The sequence below is a fragment of the Halichoerus grypus genome, chromosome 9 (genome assembly GCF_964656455.1).
Source record: "Halichoerus grypus chromosome 9, mHalGry1.hap1.1, whole genome shotgun sequence".
Classification (NCBI taxonomy): domain Eukaryota; kingdom Metazoa; phylum Chordata; class Mammalia; order Carnivora; family Phocidae; genus Halichoerus; species Halichoerus grypus.
In genome coordinates, this window is record NC_135720.1 from 108,971,139 (window position 1) to 108,990,462 (window position 19,324).

The following is a 19,324-nucleotide window of genomic DNA, read 5'->3' on the forward strand; positions in this document are numbered from 1 at the left end:
CATTTAAGTACAGGTTTTTTGTGTGAGCACAAGTTTTCATTTCTCTGGGATAAACAGTCATGAGCATAATTGCTGGATCTTACAGTAGTTGCATAGTTAGTTTTGTAAGAAACTGCCAAACTGTTTTCTAGAATGGCTGTACCATTATCCATGATACATTTTACATTTTATAACCCCACCAGTAATGTATGTGTGATTCAGTTTCTCTGTATCCCAGTCAGGACCTGGTTTTGTTGCTATTTTTTATTTTAGCCATTCTGAGAGATGTGTAGTGACATCTCATTGTGGTTTTAATGTGTATTTTCCTGGTGGATAATGATGTTGAACATCTTTTCATGTGCTAACAGTGTCTTTCGAGGTACTCATCCTTCCTTATATATGTAGATATGTATTGTATGTATGTGTGTATGTATGTATTTTCCAGCTTTATTGAGATTTAATTGACATATAAGTTTAAGGTGTACAATTTGATAATTTGATCCATGTATATATAGATCTTCCTCGACTTGTGATGGGGTTATGTCCCAATAAACCTATCTTAAGTTGAAAATATCACAAATTGAAAATGTATGTAATACACCTAATCATCCGTAGCTTAGCCTAGCCTACCTTAAATGTGCTCAGAACACCTACATTAGCCTACAGTTGAGAAAAATCTCCTAACACAAAGCCTATTTTATAATGAAGTATTGAACATCTCATGTAATGTATTGAACCATGCATTGAATGGTTGTATGGGTACAGAATGGTTGGAAGTGTAGAGGTTGTTTAACCTTGTGATCATGTGGCTGACTGGGGACTATAGCTCCCTGTTGCTGCCCAGCATCATGAGACAGCATGATACTGCATATCATCAGCCTGGGAAAAGATCAAAATTCAAAATTCTAAGTACAGTTTTTACTGAATGCATATCACTATGCATACCATCATAAAGTTGAAAAATCACTGGTCAAACCATCATAAGTCAGGGATCATCTGTACTGCAAAATTGTTATCACAATAAAGTTAATACCTCCATCACTTCACATAATTACTATCTATTTTTCTGGTGAGAATATTTAAGATTTACTGTCTTAGCAACTTTCAAGTATATAACACAATATTGTTAACTAGAGTCACCATGCTATACATTAGATTCTCAGAACTTATTTGTCTTATGACTGGAAATTTGTACCTTTGACCAATATCTGTCCATTTTCTGTACCCTGCCCCCAGCACCTGGCCACCCATTCTACTCTGTTTCTATGAGTTCAGCTCTTTTAGATTCTACAAATAAGTGAGATCATACACTATTTGCCTTTCTCCATCTAAGTTATTTCACTTAGCATAATGCCCTCCAGTTTCATCTGTGTAGCTGCAAATGGCAGGATTTCCTTTTATCTTTTCTTTTTTTTGTGTGTGTGTGGCAGAAAAATATTCCATTACTTATAGAAGATAAATATCAAATAATCTTCATATATACTCATATCACATTTTATTTATCCATTTATCCACTGATGAACGCTTAAGTGTTTTCCATGTCTTGGTTAACACTGCAATGACTATGGGGGTGCAATGATCTCTTTGGCATCCAGATTTCAATTCTTTTGGATATATTTCCAGAGGTGGAATTGCACTTCTAATAGAAAGGCACTTCTATTTTTCATTTTTTGAGGAACCTCCATCCTGTTTTCCATAGTGACTGCACAAATTTACCTTCCTACTAACTGTGCACAAGGGAACCCGTCCATTCCTGACAGGGCCATTGCATGGCAAACGGTCCCTCTCTCTTCCAGTCTTGACCTCTTCCAAAACAGAGATAGAAGAGGTGCCTTCCACAGAATCCCATGCCCAATCCCGATGTAACTTGTAACTTCCTGTGGAAAAGCTGCCTCCTTCATCAGACCCTTGTCTCTAAGTGGGCAGAGGTGGTGGTGCTCTCAGCTCAGGATCATCCCCAGCCAGCATATTGCTTGTCACAGATCAAGTGACATTTCTTCAATGAATGAATAATAAAAAACAGAATGACTTCAGTGCTAAAAAGAGGTGTTGGCACAGAGAAAGAATGGATTAAGGAACCGGTCAGGGCATGGTGGTTGTCGCCCCATTAACCTCTAAGTAGGCCAGCTCTGTAGCTAAACCTGGTGCCCAGATCTTAACCCGGCGCGTGCGCAGCGCTCTCCGTTCGGCCCCGCCCCAACCCCGCCCCTCAGTACTTCCCTTCAGCCCCCTCTACACTCAGTAACCAATTAGGGAGAGGAGGCGGTCCTGGTTGGCGCGGTGCTCCTTGGGTAGTGTCCCTAGTTACTGTTGCTAAGGCTGCGGCTGGCCGGAAGTGGTGGGAGTCAGAAGTTTTGGGAGCCAGATCCTGAGAGAGGTCAAGGGTCAGTGCCCGAGCCGGGAGGAGATGGTGAAGCAGACTATACAGATTTTCGCGAGGGTGAAGCCCACTGTCCGGAAGCAGCAACAAGGGGTACGGGCAGCGAGGGCGCCGGCGCGGCGGGGCCTCCCAGGCAGGGGAGGGACGGCACGCGGGGCCCTAGGCTAGGGAGGGGGTTTGGCGAAGGGCGCCGGATGTCTCCCTGAGTCTCGCACACTCTGCTGAGGCGCCCCGGCGGCCACGCAGACACCAGCGCCCCACTGTCAGGGACGCGGGCAGACACCCGGGCCACTCCCGCGCCGCAGCGCCCTGTGGGCGCGAACCCTGTGCACAGAACCACACACAGGCGCCCGGGCACACGTGTTCACGCAGGGGCCGACGCGTGCGTGTGTGCCTGTGTGCGCGCTCACAGGGGCCACGCCTCGACTTGCACCCTTCTCGCACCTTTCTGGGAAGCGGTCGCGCAGCTCTGCACACTCTGCACACAGATAAGCCCAAGTGTATGTTTCTCACTCGGGCAGAACGTGCCAGCAAGAGATGCGTGTCCATGCACGTCTGAGATGATACAGATAATGTAGGTAGATACACAGACTAAAAACATACCACTGTGGCTCTGTGCACGGTGGGCCCTGAGGAATTTGTTGCCTAACTACATCGTGCTTGTGCAACACAAACACGAACCTTTGACATAGTACCTTTTGCAGATATACATATTTATGCATCCCAAAGCAAAGAATACACATATACTTTTCATTCAGAAAACATTGAGCATTTACTAGGTGCTTCCTCTAGTGTGCTAAACTCAGAGGTACAAGAAGGTTAAGACCTTGCCCTTGCCATGAGTAGAGATACATGGTGTGCTTCTTAAATGTTTCAAAACATGTTTTTTTCTCCCTAGAAAGACTATAGTCATTCTTACCACTTAGGCATTTTGTCTACATGAGGACTTAGGTAAGGGCAGTCTGGAATGGGTATATTATTAATAATATTTTATATCTATTCCATATCTACAATGTGTATATATGTAACATCATAGTATATCATAATGTAGCATTTGCCTCATGTTGTTTATGTATTTGAAACAAGAATACAGCATCTTTGTCATCATCATCAAAAGATTTTTTACTCATGGACTACTTGAGGATAAGATGCATGAGAAGACTCCAAAGAAAATACTTTTTTCTTTTTTACAGGAATAAAACAGTGTAGAAAGGAACCATGGATATCCTCTTATATTCACTTACGAGAAGGTTTTTTAAAGTGCTTCATATGTACCAAGTGTTTTATATGTAAAGTCCCTCTGTACCTCTTCAGATTTTTAGCCAAAAATATTGAGCTTGTCTACATAGACTCAGCAGTGGGAAGCAGGTGCTTGGATTTGGTAATGTTAGAGGATTGGTTGGGTGAGGGGGTGGGGGAAGGTTGGGGGGGGTTGATGGAGAATCTTGGGCGTAATTTGAACTTTCTCTTTTCTTAAATTGCAGTGTTTGGATATTTTACTGTGCCTTCTTTTGCATTTCTTTGGTGAGATTCTGTAGGGTGGATTGTTTGATACTGCAGGGAGTATTTTAGGTCCTACTGTATTTTTATAATGGCAGATCCTTACCAAGATGCAACATTATGCCACATACACAAAAATAAGAGAACACAGCTGAACACATTTTGAGTTAGTGTATCCCTGCTCTCCCTTAGAAATCCCACTTTTAGCACCCTATCTTTTTGCTCCTGAGATGTATGGTTGTTTCTTTGCCTGTAACATTCAACCAGGAGTGATTCAAAGGTATTTTTCTTTTTTTAAGATTTTATTTATTTATTTGAGAGCGAGAGAGAGCCGCAGAGGGAGAGGGAGAAGCAGGCTCCCACTGAGCAGGGAGCCCGACGTGGGGCTTGATCCCAGGACCCTGAGATCATGACCCGAGCCAAAGGCAGACGCTTAACTGACGGAGCCACCCAGGTGCCCCTGTGTTTTTCTTTTTTTCTTCTTCATTTTGTGGTTCTATTACTTCGTTAGTCTTATTCCTTAAGGCACTATAAAGTAAGTTATAATAATCTATAGAATGGTAACTTAGAAGATGCGTAAGACAAATCTCTTATAATTTTAGCAACGGCCATGCTTTTCATTTGTATAGTGTTCAGTACATTTCAAAACATGTTCACATTCATCCTTGCATTTCTTATAATTGTCTTCTGGGTCTAAACCCCCCCCCCCCCACTGTGTCTCAAGTAAGTATTGTTATGACTAAAGGTAAAGAGTCAGTCTATTAGACTAAATAAGTTTCTGGTTGAGAGGAACTTTTCTTAATGCCTCAAAGAATGGCTTAATCAGCAAGGTAAAGGGTCAGTGTTCTTAACCGTAGTCGATGGTCCTTTCTGTCTTCTGAGCACTGTTACAGAATTTTTGAAAACATGTGACTCACATTAAAAGGAGTACCTCACTCTTGTATGTTTCATGTCTTACACACCCCTTTCACTCACCTGTCTAGCCATTAACTTTTTTTTTTTTTTAGTGTAGTGCCATACAGGATATATTTTAAACGTCTCTTGAGAAAACCTAGCCACGGAAAGTCTCGGACCTGATGCCATTACTTTCTACAAATAATTTTATTTTACAGGATGACTTTTCTGCATGAATTCTTCACATTTGAAGTAAGAGGGTTCAATAAAAATCTGCTTAGGAAAATTACTTACTTTTGGGAGATTTAGGTGAGCTTTTACTTGTTTAAGAATATGACTCCCCCCCCCCCATAATCAAGCATCTAAATGAGTCTTAAACAGGAAGTATTGCCTGTTAGAAAGACTTTTATTTCCTGTTGAAAGACAAGAAGTCTTTTTAAAAAACCTCTAAATCTAATGACTAACATTTTTTATGGTGCATTACAAAATGCTTCCATTTCCATGACATCATTTATCCCCACAGCAATCTTGTAAGGGAGGCAATTCTGTTTTCCTCATTTTATGTATAAAGGAACTGAGATTCTTAATGTGGTAGCTGGTCACACAGCTGGTAAATTGAGCTCAGTGTTGGACACAAGTCTTTGGGTACCAAGTCTTAGGCTATTCTTTATTCCACGTGACCTCTTTATAGGCTTGATCCTTGATTTTCCTGGCCAGTAAATAAAGGAGTAGGTAACCAAGAAGAGAGTCAGAGACTTTGCAGTTGGAAGGGGGGTTGGTTAAGACCCTTCATTTCCATATCAGTTTAGAGAGGTTAAGTGATTTCTCCCAGGTCCCTTGCTAATTAGTGGCTGAGCTGGGAGGAGAACCTTGAAGATGACATCAAAGACATGAATTACATATGTCTTTTGAAACCACATGTCTTTTATCAAATGCCTGAATATGTCTCATGGAAATTTGGGCTGCTTTGAATATAACTTGAATTAGAGCATTCTTGTGAGCTCTCTGAGAAGTCTCAGACCTAGTCCTTTGATCTGCTTCGGCCACTTTGTAAATGCTTAGAAATGCTTACTGGTTGTAGAAAGATGTTAATTTCTGGTACATAATTCCAAAGCAGTACTTAGATTAATGTCCTGCTTTCAGAACTATTAGTTTCTCAACAACAGAGACACTCAAATGCTCAAATTTGAATACTAGATCATTCAGAGAGGATCTGAGCTTTGGTAGAGCATTGATTTAGATTTTACCTCTTTTTCTGTTCCATATATTTGTTAGAGTCTGTGCACAGTTCAAAGAGGAAAATTATCCAAATTATACTATGTTATGACTTATCTTGAGAGTACAATTTTTTGTATACAGTTACAATGCCTATCATAATAACATGGTCATAATTCAAGCCATAATTTTACCATGCTATATTCATTTGTTGTCTTCATATTTGCAGATTTATTCCATAGATGAAGATGAAAAATTAACCCCTAGCCTGGAAATTATCTTACCTCGTGATTTGGCAGCTGGATTTGTGAATAATAAGCGAGAAAGCTACAAATTTAAGTAAGTTTATCTTTCGCCTTTGTTTCTGTTTTACTATTACTATTACTATTTACTATTACTTTTACTATTACTATTTACTATTTCTTATAGTACATTAATATCCCCTGTGAAATCATTAGTGCCATTTCTTGGGGAGAATGTAGTGCAATTTTCTATCTCATCTAGTAGGTAGATTTCAAGTTGTCTTTTCATCGCTGGGCCCAGAGTTGAAAAGAGGGTGTGTTTCTTTTCTTTTCTTTTTTTTTTTTTTTAAGATTTTATTTATTTATTTGACAGAGAGAGAGAGCAAGGGCATGCAAGCAGGGGGAGTGGCAGGCAGAGGGAGAGAAGTAGGCTCCCTGCTGAGCAGAGAGTCTGCCGGAAGTGGGATCATGACCTGAGCTGAAGGCAGAAGCTCAACCGACTGAGCCACCTCATCATCCCAAGGGTGTGTTTCTCTGTCCAAGATGCTGTCCCAAGATCCCAGCCTTTCTTTGTTACATCTGTTTATCTGGTGTTGTCCTTTTCCTACTTGGCCCACTATGATTTAGCACTTAGAGGAAGCTCAGTATATGACTAAACTTTATTCAAGTTAATAACTTAAGGTATAATCTGTGTGCTGTATAGATGAGCCTTCTTTATAACATAAATGATATCTGGATCTCATATCCTCATATGCACACTCCATATCTCTACTGTCTAATGTAGCGGCCACTAGCCACAGGTGGCTCTTAAGCACTTAAAATGTAGCCAGCCTGAACTGGGATGTGCTCTAAGTGTAAAATATATCAAGGATTTTTTGAAGGCTTGGTGTGGAAAAGAAAAAAAAAAAAAAGAATGTAAAACATCTCAAGAATTTTTTCATACTGATTACATATTAAAATGATAAAGTTTGGGGTTATATTGGATTAAAAATAGATTCTTAAAATTAATTTCACCTGTTTCTTTGTTTAAAAAAGTGGCTACTGGAAAATGTTAAATTACATATATACTCACATGTATGGATTGCATTATATTTCTCATCCCTACAGTGCTGAACTGTAGGGATCGGGTGAAACATACCCAACAGCCACCCCTGGATTGTCATCAGTGCCTTTGGTCCAAATTCTCTTTTAGTAGCCAGGCCTTGAAATGGGGATTTGGGCTCCTTGATGCTGCCTTTATTCTCTAGTTTCAGTCTGTGCTGTTTTCTTTCATCCACACTTTTGACTTTTGAAGAAGTTTGAGCCCAAGTCAAAGCCATATTTGATCTCTGCCTAAATTTAGGTAGTGGGTTTCTAGGTCCCGTGGAAGGAATCCTAATTGCTGTCTTGCATTTCTTTGTAGGCTGTTTTGCTTGGGCCCTGTTTTCATACTGTTTCTGCCCTCGCCCTTTGCATAAAACCAGCCCAGATATTTTTTATGGTTCTCTCTCAAATTTATTTATGTATGTATGTATGTATGTATGTATGTCTCATAAGAAGTCTCTTTGGCCTTGACGGTTTGTCCTCTGTGTCTCACTTATCTACCTCGTCCCACCTCCACCCCATCTCCTTGTGTCTTCTACTGTATGCACGCGGGATTGCTAACACATGGCTGCATAGTGAGGTGGTCCTTACCCTGTCTTTTTGGCTCCCTATTGCCTTTCATTTTGTTCTTCAAGGAGTGCTTTATAATACACGACTTACTTTTTCTGAAGCAGGCATTCTCCCACTGATGTAAGCATGCCACATACTTCAATAGCTATGACTTCATGACAGCTGGGCGAGGCCAGTCTCTATAAAGCCACAATTTGCTGAAACATTTGATTCAGCGTGATTCTATGTGATTGTTAGGAACAATTGGCCATGTCTCCATCTATTGGCCTTTTCCAAAGTATTCTTTATATTATGTAGATAGAAACAGTGCATTGAAACATGTTCATTGAAAATGTGTTATTTGCTTATTTTTAAATCTCTTACTCATTCCTTCTAAATCTCTGGATTAAAAATATTGGCTTTAGCATTTTAAATAAAGAAATTAATAAAGTATTTAACTTATACCTATGTTCAGAGATAAATATTTCAGCATCTTAAGGGTGTTTCCTGCCAAGAAAATTCATTCATTCAATCAGTACATATTTATTGACCATCCGCTATGTGCTGTTTTAAGGGCTAGGAACACAGCAGGGGATGCAACAAAGGTCCGGCTCTTATGGTGCTTACATTTTAGTGGGAGGGGTTAGATAGGCAGATCCTTAAGTACAGTGTATATTAGAAAGTGTTAAGTGTCACGGAGAAAACTAAGGCAGGCAAGGGGAATAAGGAGTGCCAGGAAGAGGGGCCACAAAGGGGAGGGATGGAGTGTTTCATAGGGCCATCAGGGAAGGCGTCCCAGGAGGGTGATATTTGAGCAAAGGCTTAAAGGAGGTGAGGAAGTCAGATGTTCAGATGTCTGAGGGATTGGGGATTCCAGGCCAAGGAAAAGCCAAGAGCAAGTCCCAGAGATGGGAGAGTGCTGGCATGTCTGAGGAAGAATAAAGGGGTCTGTGTGGCTGGAGAAGAAGAAGGTTAAAGGAGCAGCAGAGTGGCCAGATCATAGGGAGCCTTAGAAGTCATTGTAAGGATTGTTTTGGGGAAAAAGTCATTGTAAGCTTTTTCTTCCCAGTGTGTTAAGGGAAGGCAATGGAGGGTTTTGAGCAGAAGAATGAAATAATTTCACTATGTTTTAGCAGGATCATTTGTCCTGGCATGTGGAAAAATAGACTGTAAGAGCAGTCTGTTTCAAGGGAGACCAGGCAAGAAATTATGGTAGCTTGGGCCGGGGTAGTAGCAAGTAGAAATGTTGAGAAATAGTTGGATTCTAGATGCATTCTGAAGGTCAGAGCTGACAGAGTTAGTGGATGGGTGGGATACAGAGTGTAACGGAGAGAGAGAGAGAGAGAGAGAGAGAGAGAGAGGAGTCAGGATGCCCTAAGGGCTTTGGGCTGCGTGTTTAGAAGGATGGAGTTTTCCTGTACTAGGATGTGGAAGACCAGGAAGAACAGGTTTGGGGTGGGAAGAGGTCAGCATATGCCAAGTTCGAAATGGACTTTAGAAGAGGCCTACACAATTTCCTAATAAATGAAAGGACCTCCTCAGAATCAGGACACTGAAGTTATGTCTCAGGGAGCATTACTGATTAGCTCCAGGGCCACGAGTAAATTGCTTTATCTCCCTGGGCCTCAACTTCCTTCTCTGGAAAAGATTTGACTGAACTCTTTAAACTCTCTGATTCTGTTTTGTTCTTCAATGGTTTTCAGAAGCTAGCTGATCATTAATGACTTTTCAAATTACTCTAACTAAATTACATAAAATAAAATATTTTGGGATGATGATATTTGGTCTTTAAGTACCATTGTATGATTTACTGAAACGCCTGCTGTCTCTTGGGTTTACATGGTGGTCGATGTAATTCCTATTACTTAGGGAGGTGGAGTTGGGAATGGCTGATGGATTCACTCCGTCATCGCCAGCCTGGTCAAAGAAGCAAATCAGCCTTATCACCATCATCCTCAAAAGCACCGCTGAGTCTGTGCTCAGAAATCACAGTAGGTAGTACTCTCAAGAGTGCTTGAGCGGCCACGTCCCCTGTGTTGTCAGCATTCATATCTGAAGCTGTGATGCACCTGCAGGGTTTTGAGGAGTATTCTGGGCAAACTGGTAAATACTGCTAAGATATAATCTTGCCTGCTAAATGACCTGGTCACCAGAGTGTCTGACAATCTCTCTTTTTGTATAGTTTCATTATTTGCTTCTTCAAAAGGGAAGTTGATAAGCTCTAAGGATCTTTTGAAGTTAATGTTGATTAAAGACCATGAATTTCATTCTATTTTGTATTTCCTACCCAGCTCCAGACATCCTTCTGAACTCCTTGGTCATGAAAATAGTCCCACATTTCATGTAGTCTCTACTTTTTTTTTTTTTTTTAAGATTTTATTTATTTATGTATTTGTCAGAGAGAGAGAGAGAGAGAGCACAAGCAGGGGGCGTGGCAGGCAGAGGGAGAGGGAGAAGCAGGCTCCCCACTGAGCAGGGAGCCCTATGTGGGGCTCGATCCCAGGACCCTGGGATCATGACCTGAGCTGAAGGCACACACTTAAGCGACTGAGCCACCCAGGCGTCCCCATGTAGTCTCTACTTCAATAGAATATGCATCCGACTCACTTGTGAATCACAAGTGAGACACATGGACCAGAAGTTCCTAAGCCACTCCGAAAGCTGCTTAGGATGCCCTCAACATGTTTGTTTTAAAGGTTTTTCTTTAAAGCCACACCACCCCTATTTTTTATTTTGAAAAATTTTAAATACACGGAAGAGGTGGAAGAATAATGCAGTAGCCTCTCCTAGACCCTTGGTGGGAGATTCACCAATTGTTAACATTTTGCCCTATATGCTTATGCCTCTCTCTTTCTTTTTCTCCCCCTTCGCTCCCCTCCTCTTTTCCCTCCCCATGTGTCCCCTCTCCCTCTTACTTCCTTCATGATGTTTTAATGAGGGCCATTCCTGCTGATAAGTGACTTACCACACTATAAAAGTTACGTTGGGTTTCCCACTGTGCCCGTGATCCTATGCTGAGCTCAGTCACGGCGCCATTGGGAGACAAGCAACGTCGACACCGTTCCTCCGCCCCATGGCCCTGGCCTTGCCAATCTGATAAAGGTGTCTCTTTGCAGGCCCATCTGGATTTACTTTTTGACTTTTGATTCATGATCAACCCAATGGGGCAAAACTGCCCTGAGAATTTAAGTGGCCGATACCAAGATACAGCACCTATTGATGGAAAATCAACCTGAATTCACAATTTTAAAACCAAGTTCTATAATCGTATATTTCACAGCTGCATTCTGTCCTTACAGGTCAGACATCAGAAATTCAATGGCTTGTTTACATCCTGTTCTTGGGTTTCCATTTCACGTACTTATCTGGATTCGAATTTGATGCCAGTTGCAGACACTGTCCCTCTTGAGGGCTAAAGAACACACAGTTTATTATTTGGTTCAAAGCTGCTGCAGTTTTTCAGAGGGATTTATTGTGCAGATCTTGTCAAAGCAATACTGTTTACCCACCATTTGTATACAGGGGTACAACAGGGCAGTGTGGTCAGGACTACAGGGCAGACATTGTGTCAGGTTAGGTAAGCCCAGTGATGTAAATATGGGGTAATTTACAAAGCTTTTAGGAAAAAAAATATTAATCCAATTTTGTTTGAAGCTCAGCCTTTAAATAACTACTACTTTCATATTTGCAGATTTCAAAAGATTTTTGATCAGGGTGCAAACCAAGAGACCATTTTTGAAAACATTGCCAAACCAGTTGCCGAGAGGTAGGATTTCCTATATTTTGTTCGGTGGGTTGGTGGTTTTTCATCTTGTCTTCAATTTTCAGATAATTGTGGTAATGTGCTTCGGCATATCAATTATATACTCATAGCTGCAGGGCATGCAACGATGCTAGTATTAATATCTTCTATTCACATAGCTGTTTGTTTCAGATTTAGATTTAGATTCTGAGCCTTAAAACAAGCCAGTGAGGTAGAAGAGCCATTATTACTCCCATTTTAAAGGCTGTATAACTCTCTGAGGATCTGAGAGATTAAGTGACACCACTCAGGATTGTGTGGCTAGTGGTAATGGAGCCCTGGGTGGGGTACATCACCGTACTGTTAAGTCCAGGGCTCTTTCTCCAATATAGCATTTCCAGCATCTGGTTAGAGGGATGAAGGCTGAGGAACGGGTGACACCTGGGAGGACTACTAATGGTTGACCCAGCTTTACTGCAGTGTAATAACTACTTTTCAAAGCTTGGCCCTTAGCTTCTAGGTCCCTTGTGTTTCTACGTATTCAGATAGTTCCAGGCTACTGACTATTAGAACCAAACTCACATGAGAATACCGAATCAATCAGAATGCCATTTTATTAGTATATGTTGGCAAAAGTGTCCTTGGGACTAGACACTCAAGCCCTTTTGATAAGTACACTCTCCTCTTATAGGAAACCTGTATGAGAAATTACCACTACTTAAGGTTGCTTTCTCATCCTGATATCAGTTGGATGATTCTAATGACCTCATAATCTCCAAATACATCTATCTTTATGATTAAAATGAAAAATGTTCAGATAGTCCCCAATTTAGGATGGTTCAACTTAGGATTTTTCGACTTTAGGATGGTATGAAAGTGATAGGCATTCAGTAGAAATCCTATTTCGAACTTTGAATTTTGATCTTTTCCTGGGCTAGCGATTTGCAGTAGAGTACTCTCTTGTGATGCTGGGCGGAGGGGAGGCAGTGAGCACAGCTTCCAGTCAGCCACGTGATCACAAGGGTCAGCAACCGATGCACTTATAGCCATACTGTACCCATATAACCTTCAGTACACTAGTCAATAAGTTACATGAGGTATTCAATACTTTATTATAAAACAGGCTTTGTGGTGGATGATTTTACCCACCTGTAGGCTACTGGGAGGTTCAGAGCACATTGAAGGTGGACTAGGCTAAGCTGTGATGTTCAGTAAGTTAGGTGTATTAAATGCATTTTCAACTCATGGTGGGTTTCTTGGACAGAGCCCTATTATAAGTGGAGGAAGATCTATATCTGTTAAATAAACCCATTTTTCAATTCCACTCATCAGTATACCCTCTCCCACAGACATTGCTGGAAACTCATAGTCACATTTTGTCTCTCAAACTCTGTTTTCTGAATCCTACTCCAACTAAGCCTTTCTCTGTAAAAACAGTCTTCCTTCACAGTGGGTGAAATGCAATCGAATAGGCTTTGGCTGTTTTAGTTATAGTCACAATCCAATAATCTCTTCGGGTTAAATTCAGGTCTCCTTGACTTCATGTCACACATCTCTAAAATTCTCTTCCTTTTAGTAATCTTTTGGGTTATGTCATTTTTCAGTTAGCTGACCTCATGTGTTTTATTTTGAAACTTCCTAAAATCATTCAGGGAGGGAGCCTTAGTTTCTGTTTCCTGGATGTCTGATTTTTCCTCCCATTGCTACTGAGCTCTTCCATCTTGAGCCCACTTCCCCCTCCAGCTCTTGCGGGGTCCTCGGCCTGGAATTGTCTTCCTTCAGAAGTCTTCATGGTTGCCCCCTCAGCCTTGAGATTTTGCTCATATGTTACCTTCTCAGTAAGGTCTTCCTTTATTAACTGCACTTGAAATTGCACTTCCTTTCACCCTTCCCTGTTTTATTTTAGTTTTTTAGCACTCATCCCCATCCGGTACACTGTATAGTTTGGTTGCTTATTAGGGTTTTGGTCTGTCTTCCACTAGAACAAAAGTTCCACATAGGCTGGGATTTGTTTTCACTGACTTGACAATGACACCCAACCTGATGATGACAAGATTTCAAGACTGATAGACATTTTTATCCAGGCTGCTCAAGTGTTCTTAGTGAATCGTATCTTTTGTCAGTGGGAAACATTCCTCTTTGTCCTTTTTTTTTTTTTTAAGAGAGGGAGAGAGAGCAGAGGGAGAGGGGTAGAGAGAGATGATCTTAAGCAGGTTCCATGCCCAGCATGAACTTGGGGCTCCATCTCACGACACTGAGATCATGACTTGACCTGAAATTAAGAGTTGGACGCTTAACTGACTGAGCCATCCAGGTGCCCCCTTTGTCCTTTTTAAGACTTTTTTCCTTATATCCCATTTTTTCTGAAACTATTTTTGCTTTTTTTTTTTTTTTTCTGTTAGCCTTTATCTGGTTTATCTTTCTCCATCTCTTAATTCAACCGCCCTGTGACATTTTGTTTTTAAGCATGGCCCAAATAAAATATAACTGGCTTTTTCCTTTCAGCCACACTCAGAGTCCCTGATCTTTAATTGGGTACTTTGACTTGTTTATATTTATTATGATTATGATAATGATGTTTAGAGCTATTCTTCCTCTCTTAATTTATTTTTTCCATTCACCATCCTTTGTTTTTTTCCTTTGTTGCTGTTGGTTAGTTTGACTATGCTTGTTGCTGCCGCTGCTTTCCATTTTCTCCCTCAAGGTGTACCTTGTACTTCAGCAGCCCCCATGTAGTTTAAGTTCAGATATTTAAACTCATTTGTATTTTTTCTCACTACCTAAAGTTTCTCCCTCTGTCTGTCTCTCACCTTGCACACTTTTACTTTGACTTTCCTATCCCTGTCATTTCCAGTGTTGAGACCAACTGATAACTGCATTCTGGATTGTTGTAAATCATTTTTATTAATAGCATTTATTTAAATTTATCTCTGAGTTAATATTTATTACTTCGCTCATCACTGTTCCTTATACTCTTGTCTACTTCTTGGATTCCTTTTTGAGTTTTGCTGCTCATCATCCTTTAATAAATTTTTTGAGAGTTCAAGACTGGGGAACTTCTGGAAGCTTTTCATCCCTCTTCACAGTTAAATGGAATTTGACTGGGTATAGGATAATCCCAGCTTAAACATTTCCTTTCTCTCATAACTGTGAAGATACTGCCCCATTGCCCCCTTGCTTGCAGTGTTGCTGAAAAGATGTCAGTGTCAATCTGGATCTTATTTCTTCATAGGAAATGCCTTTTTTTCCTTTCTGGAAGCTTTTAGGATTTTTTGATTTTGTTCTTTGTTTCATATCAGTGAATCTACTAATAGTGTAGGTATGGCTGTTTTTTCATGTATTCATGTATTCTTGTCTCATTCAGCCACTTCAATCTGAAAACTCTTATATTCAAGCTCAAGGGTCAAGTCATCCCATTGATAATATCTTTAATAATGAACAAAATCATTTCCTTCCCTCCAGCTGTTTATTTTCTCTTTTTGGAACTTGTATTTCCAGAACTACCACTTCTTGCCTTCAAATATTATAGCTGTCGTTTCCTAGTTTCCATCTCTTTGCCTTTTGGTTCTAAGTTCTGAAAGAATTTGTTAGCTCAATCTTCCAGCATTGGTAATTTGCTTTTCAGTTGTGTGCATTCTCTATCACCTGCCGCTTAAATTTTTAATTTTAGCAGTTTTATTTTTTCACTTCTAGGAGATGGGGAAAAAAGTCTCTTCTTGTTTATTGATGTGATATCCTCCCTTTTCACTCTGAAGACAATTATTATCTTCTTTTGAATTGGCTTTCTTTTTTCTGTTTTTTTTTGCTTTTTTTTTTTGTTTTTTTGTTTTCTGTTTTTTTTTTCTGCTTTTATTTATTTATTTATTTTAATGTTTATGCTCTACTGTTGCTTTCCTGGTGCAGATTTTCCTCAGATAATTGGTGATTTTAAGAAATGCCTGGTATTCCCTGTGAAGATTAGTCTTCAGGAATACATGTCCAGTGGAAATCTAGCCACTCTTCACAGGCCCTTTCAAGCTGTGTGTTGGGTTAACACATTGTAGCTTAATTCTGGTTGCTGTATACAGTTAAAGCAAAATAAAATTAGTTCTATTTCTTTCCAAAAGTATGTAATTCAGGAGTCTTGCTAATTTAGACTCATCTTTTCCTATCTAAGTCAAAGAGTGGTAAGACTGCATGACTACAGAGCTGCATGACCAGTGGTGAGAATTTATAAAGCTTTACATTTGTGTCATTGGAGATTAAGTAAAAGACTCTTTGTCGTTAGTTGTTTATTATTGAGTACATCTCCACTAGGAAGTACTTTGTCATCCCACCTTTTTTGAACTTTTTCTGAAATATATCCTGTGTTGTTTAGCAACATGCAGAAACAGCCTTTTATCATATTAGTTTTGCTCATTGGTTTTGGACTCGTTTTGTATTTATTTATTTTTTATTTCTTTATTTTTAAAGATTTTATTTATTTATTTGACAGAGAGACACAGTGAGAGAGGGAACACAAGCAGGGGGAGTGGGAGACGGAGAAGCAGGCTTCCCGCGGGGCAGGGAGCCCGATGTGGGGCTCGATCCCAGGACCCTGGGATCATGACCTGAGCTGAAGGCAGACGCTTAATGACTGAGCCACCCAAGAGCGTTTTTTATAAAGTTTAGTAGGCACACAAATGCACACAAATGTGTATAGTGCATGGTATTGCATCATATGAAAGAGCTTGTAGGGTTTTTTTTAAGCTTATTATTGAAGTATAATTGTTGTACAGTGTTATATTCATTTCAGGTATAAGGAATTTGTGGTTTGATGTGACATTTCATCCAGTGTTCTGCTTCTCAAGCTGGCATGCATCTATCTTGGGAGTATGTAGTGATCTCTCAAGGGATGCTTGAGGCCACAAGCCAAACATGGCACCTCATCCTGAAGTGCAAATTTTACTGAAAAATTGAAGGAGAGAAGGTTGAAGTCTCGACTTTTCTGAGGTCCTATCCCATGCACTTGTAAGTCTGCAGAATCCCAGTTTTTCAGCCAATCTTAGGTTTTGCCTAAAGCTTGGGGTGTAGGAAATTTACTTTTATGTGCAGTGAGTGCTTTTGGAAAAACGTAGAAATTTAGTGTTTTAGAGGAACATGGTTTGACCAGAATGAGTAGGGTGCGCACCATCAGGGGGACTGGGTGTGCCAAAGACAGAGGTCCCCACAGCCAACACTGGACAAGCTAATGCATCTGCAGTGCAACAAGGCCAGCCAGGTGATGACACTTAGTCACCCCATGAACCAGTTCTTTTTTTTTTTTTTTAAAGATTTTATTTATTTATTTCGGAGAGAGAAAAAGAGAGAGAGAGCGCGAGCGTACACAAGCATGAGCGGGGGGAAGGGGCAGAGTGAGAAGCAGGCACCCCGCTGAGCAGGGAGCCCAATGCAGGGCTCCATCCCAGGACCCTGGGATCATGACCTGAGCCGAAGGCAGATGCTCAACTGATGGAGCCACCCAGGTGCCCCTGAACCAGTTCTTTTTAACCTCTGGTTTTACCAGTTGAACAATACCAAGTGCAACCTTTCGGTTTATGCCGAGAAGAGGATGAAGGGAAAAAGCAAGCTCCAGGGCTACCACGGCAGACTTGGAGAAAGATGTAGTGGAATACTTGCACTGTGCTGTGGCTGGGCAGGAGGCCAGGGCTTGGTAGAGGAGATATTCTCACGGGAGGGGCGGTCCCACACCTCCAGTGGGGCAGGGCCAAGGCTCTGCAGCGCTCTTACCTGTGGCTCTAGGAAACAGGCTCTGCTGATGCTGTTGGTTGCATAGCTTGTCCAGTCCTGCTGCATAAGCAGAGACAAGGAGACCAGAATGGGGTCCAAGAGAAGCCACAATAAGAGTATTTAAAAAAGTAACTTCAAATCTCGCTGGCCGGTTTTTCACCTCTGTGTACTCATGCTTCTACCTTGTCTGGCTCAAACAGTGTGGCAGTGGAATGATCTGATTCTGCCCTCAGCCCTGTGAATAACTCACTGTGAGACTCTGGGTCCGACCTGCCACTTCCTAATCAGTTATCCCCTCAGAGAAAGGGAGATGCCAACAAGACCAACTTTACAAGATTGTTTTGAGGATGAAAAGAAAGAGTGCATTCAAATGTGCCATGTGAACTTCAATGCTTTCTTCATTCTAAGGGTTGAAAAAAATTAGACATATGTATTCTTTTTCCACTTTAAAAATATACCCAGTAGCTATGGCTTCAGACCAAGATGAAGTAGACACACTTCTCTCTACTCCTCTCACTAAGTACAAGTAAAAACTCTGGGCATTATATATAAAAGAAACATAAGAAAATTCTGTAGGATGGGGAGAAGAAGGTAGACTGGCCAGGGGACCCCAGGACCCGAGGAATGACATGGGTTTGTTTTTTGTTGTTGTTGTTGTTGTTGTTTTGCCTCATGTGTCCCAGGCTGGATGCTGGAAAAACTGGCAACCCAGAAAGACCAATAGCCTCAGACAAAGTGGCAAGAAAAGTCTGTTCTCTACAGCCAGAGGACTGGGAAAGGGGCAACCCCGTGAGACAGAAACTTCTAGATACTAGTTGCCTTACTCCATCCAGATACCATGGAAAAATCCCCAGCTGCACCCCAACAGCAAAGGCCTGGCTTTCACAGGGCACCACATCCCCCACTTCCAGGGTGCTATCAGAGGAGTGGGAAGAATTTCATTCCCACTTGGAGATGACAACTTCTCCCTCTCCCCTCCCCCAAGTTGTCATTGGAAGTCACATGGAATCCTGGAGTTCACCACCATCCAGCAGGAACAAGGCCTCCCTCACCCTGATGTGGTATCAGTGGGCAGCAGCAAGGTGCCCCTTCCTCTCCTATCCAGGGAGAGTGTCAGAGGAGGCCTAGAAGGGAGCCTGAAATCTCACCCCCACCCACAGAAGGAGCTCCCCCCAAGTGTCAAGACAGATAGGGTGGGGAGCCTGGACCTTCACCCCCACCTGGCAGTGGTGAGGTGGCACCCTGCTTCTCCCACTAGCATGTGTCAGAGGAGGCATGCTAAAACAGATTGAACTATGATCTAAAATCTCGTAACATAATACCTAAGCTATCCAGGGTACAACTGAAAATCATGCATCAACTACGAAATATCAAGAATCAGGAAAACATCAACTCACATAAGAAATAATCAACAGATGCCAGTACATAGATGACACAGGTCTGGAATAATATAAGGATTTTAAGCAGTCATCATAGAACTGCTTCCATGAGCAATTAGGAACATGCTTGAAACAAATGAAAATATTTAAAGTCTCAGCAAAAAAATAGAAGATATAAAGAAGAACCAAATGGGAATTTAGAACTGAAAAGTACAGTGACTTAAATTAAAAAAAAAAATTGACAGATGGCTCAACAGCAGAAGGGAGAGCTCAGAGTAAAGAATCAATGAATCTGAAGAGGGTAACAATAGAAATCACCCAATATGGACAAAAAAAGAAAATAGGCTGGAAAAAAGTGAAGAGACCCTCAGAGACCCCTGAGAACTATAGCAAAAGATCTAACATTCATGTCATCAGAGTCCCCAAGGAGAGGAGAAAGAGAGTGGGGTTGAAAAGTATTCAAAGAAGTAATGGCTGAAAATTCCCCAGTTTTGGCAAAAGGCATAAATCTAGAGCTTTAAGAAACTGAGCAAACCCCAAACAGGATAAACGCACATCCCCCTAAGACACATCATAGTTAAACTTCAGAACACTAAAGACAAAGAAAAAATCT

At 41.1% G+C, this 19,324-nt stretch overlaps 1 protein-coding gene across 2 annotated transcripts in view; it reads left to right on the top strand.

The window, feature by feature from the left end:
• Positions 1 to 2,310: 2,310 nt before the first annotated feature.
• KIF6 (kinesin family member 6) overlaps positions 2,311 to 19,324 on the top strand; it is a 422,715-nt gene continuing 405,701 nt past the window's right edge. The window contains exons 1-3 of one of the 2 annotated variants that reach the window (XM_078055376.1): positions 2,311 to 2,452; positions 6,198 to 6,307; positions 11,534 to 11,608. In XM_078055376.1, the coding sequence (XP_077911502.1) occupies positions 2,387 to 2,452; positions 6,198 to 6,307; positions 11,534 to 11,608 (251 nt within the window). In that variant the 5' untranslated portion in view covers positions 2,311 to 2,386. The remainder of the gene's footprint in view (positions 2,453 to 6,197; positions 6,308 to 11,533; positions 11,609 to 19,324) is intronic. The other variant, XM_078055377.1, reaches the window with a different exon arrangement.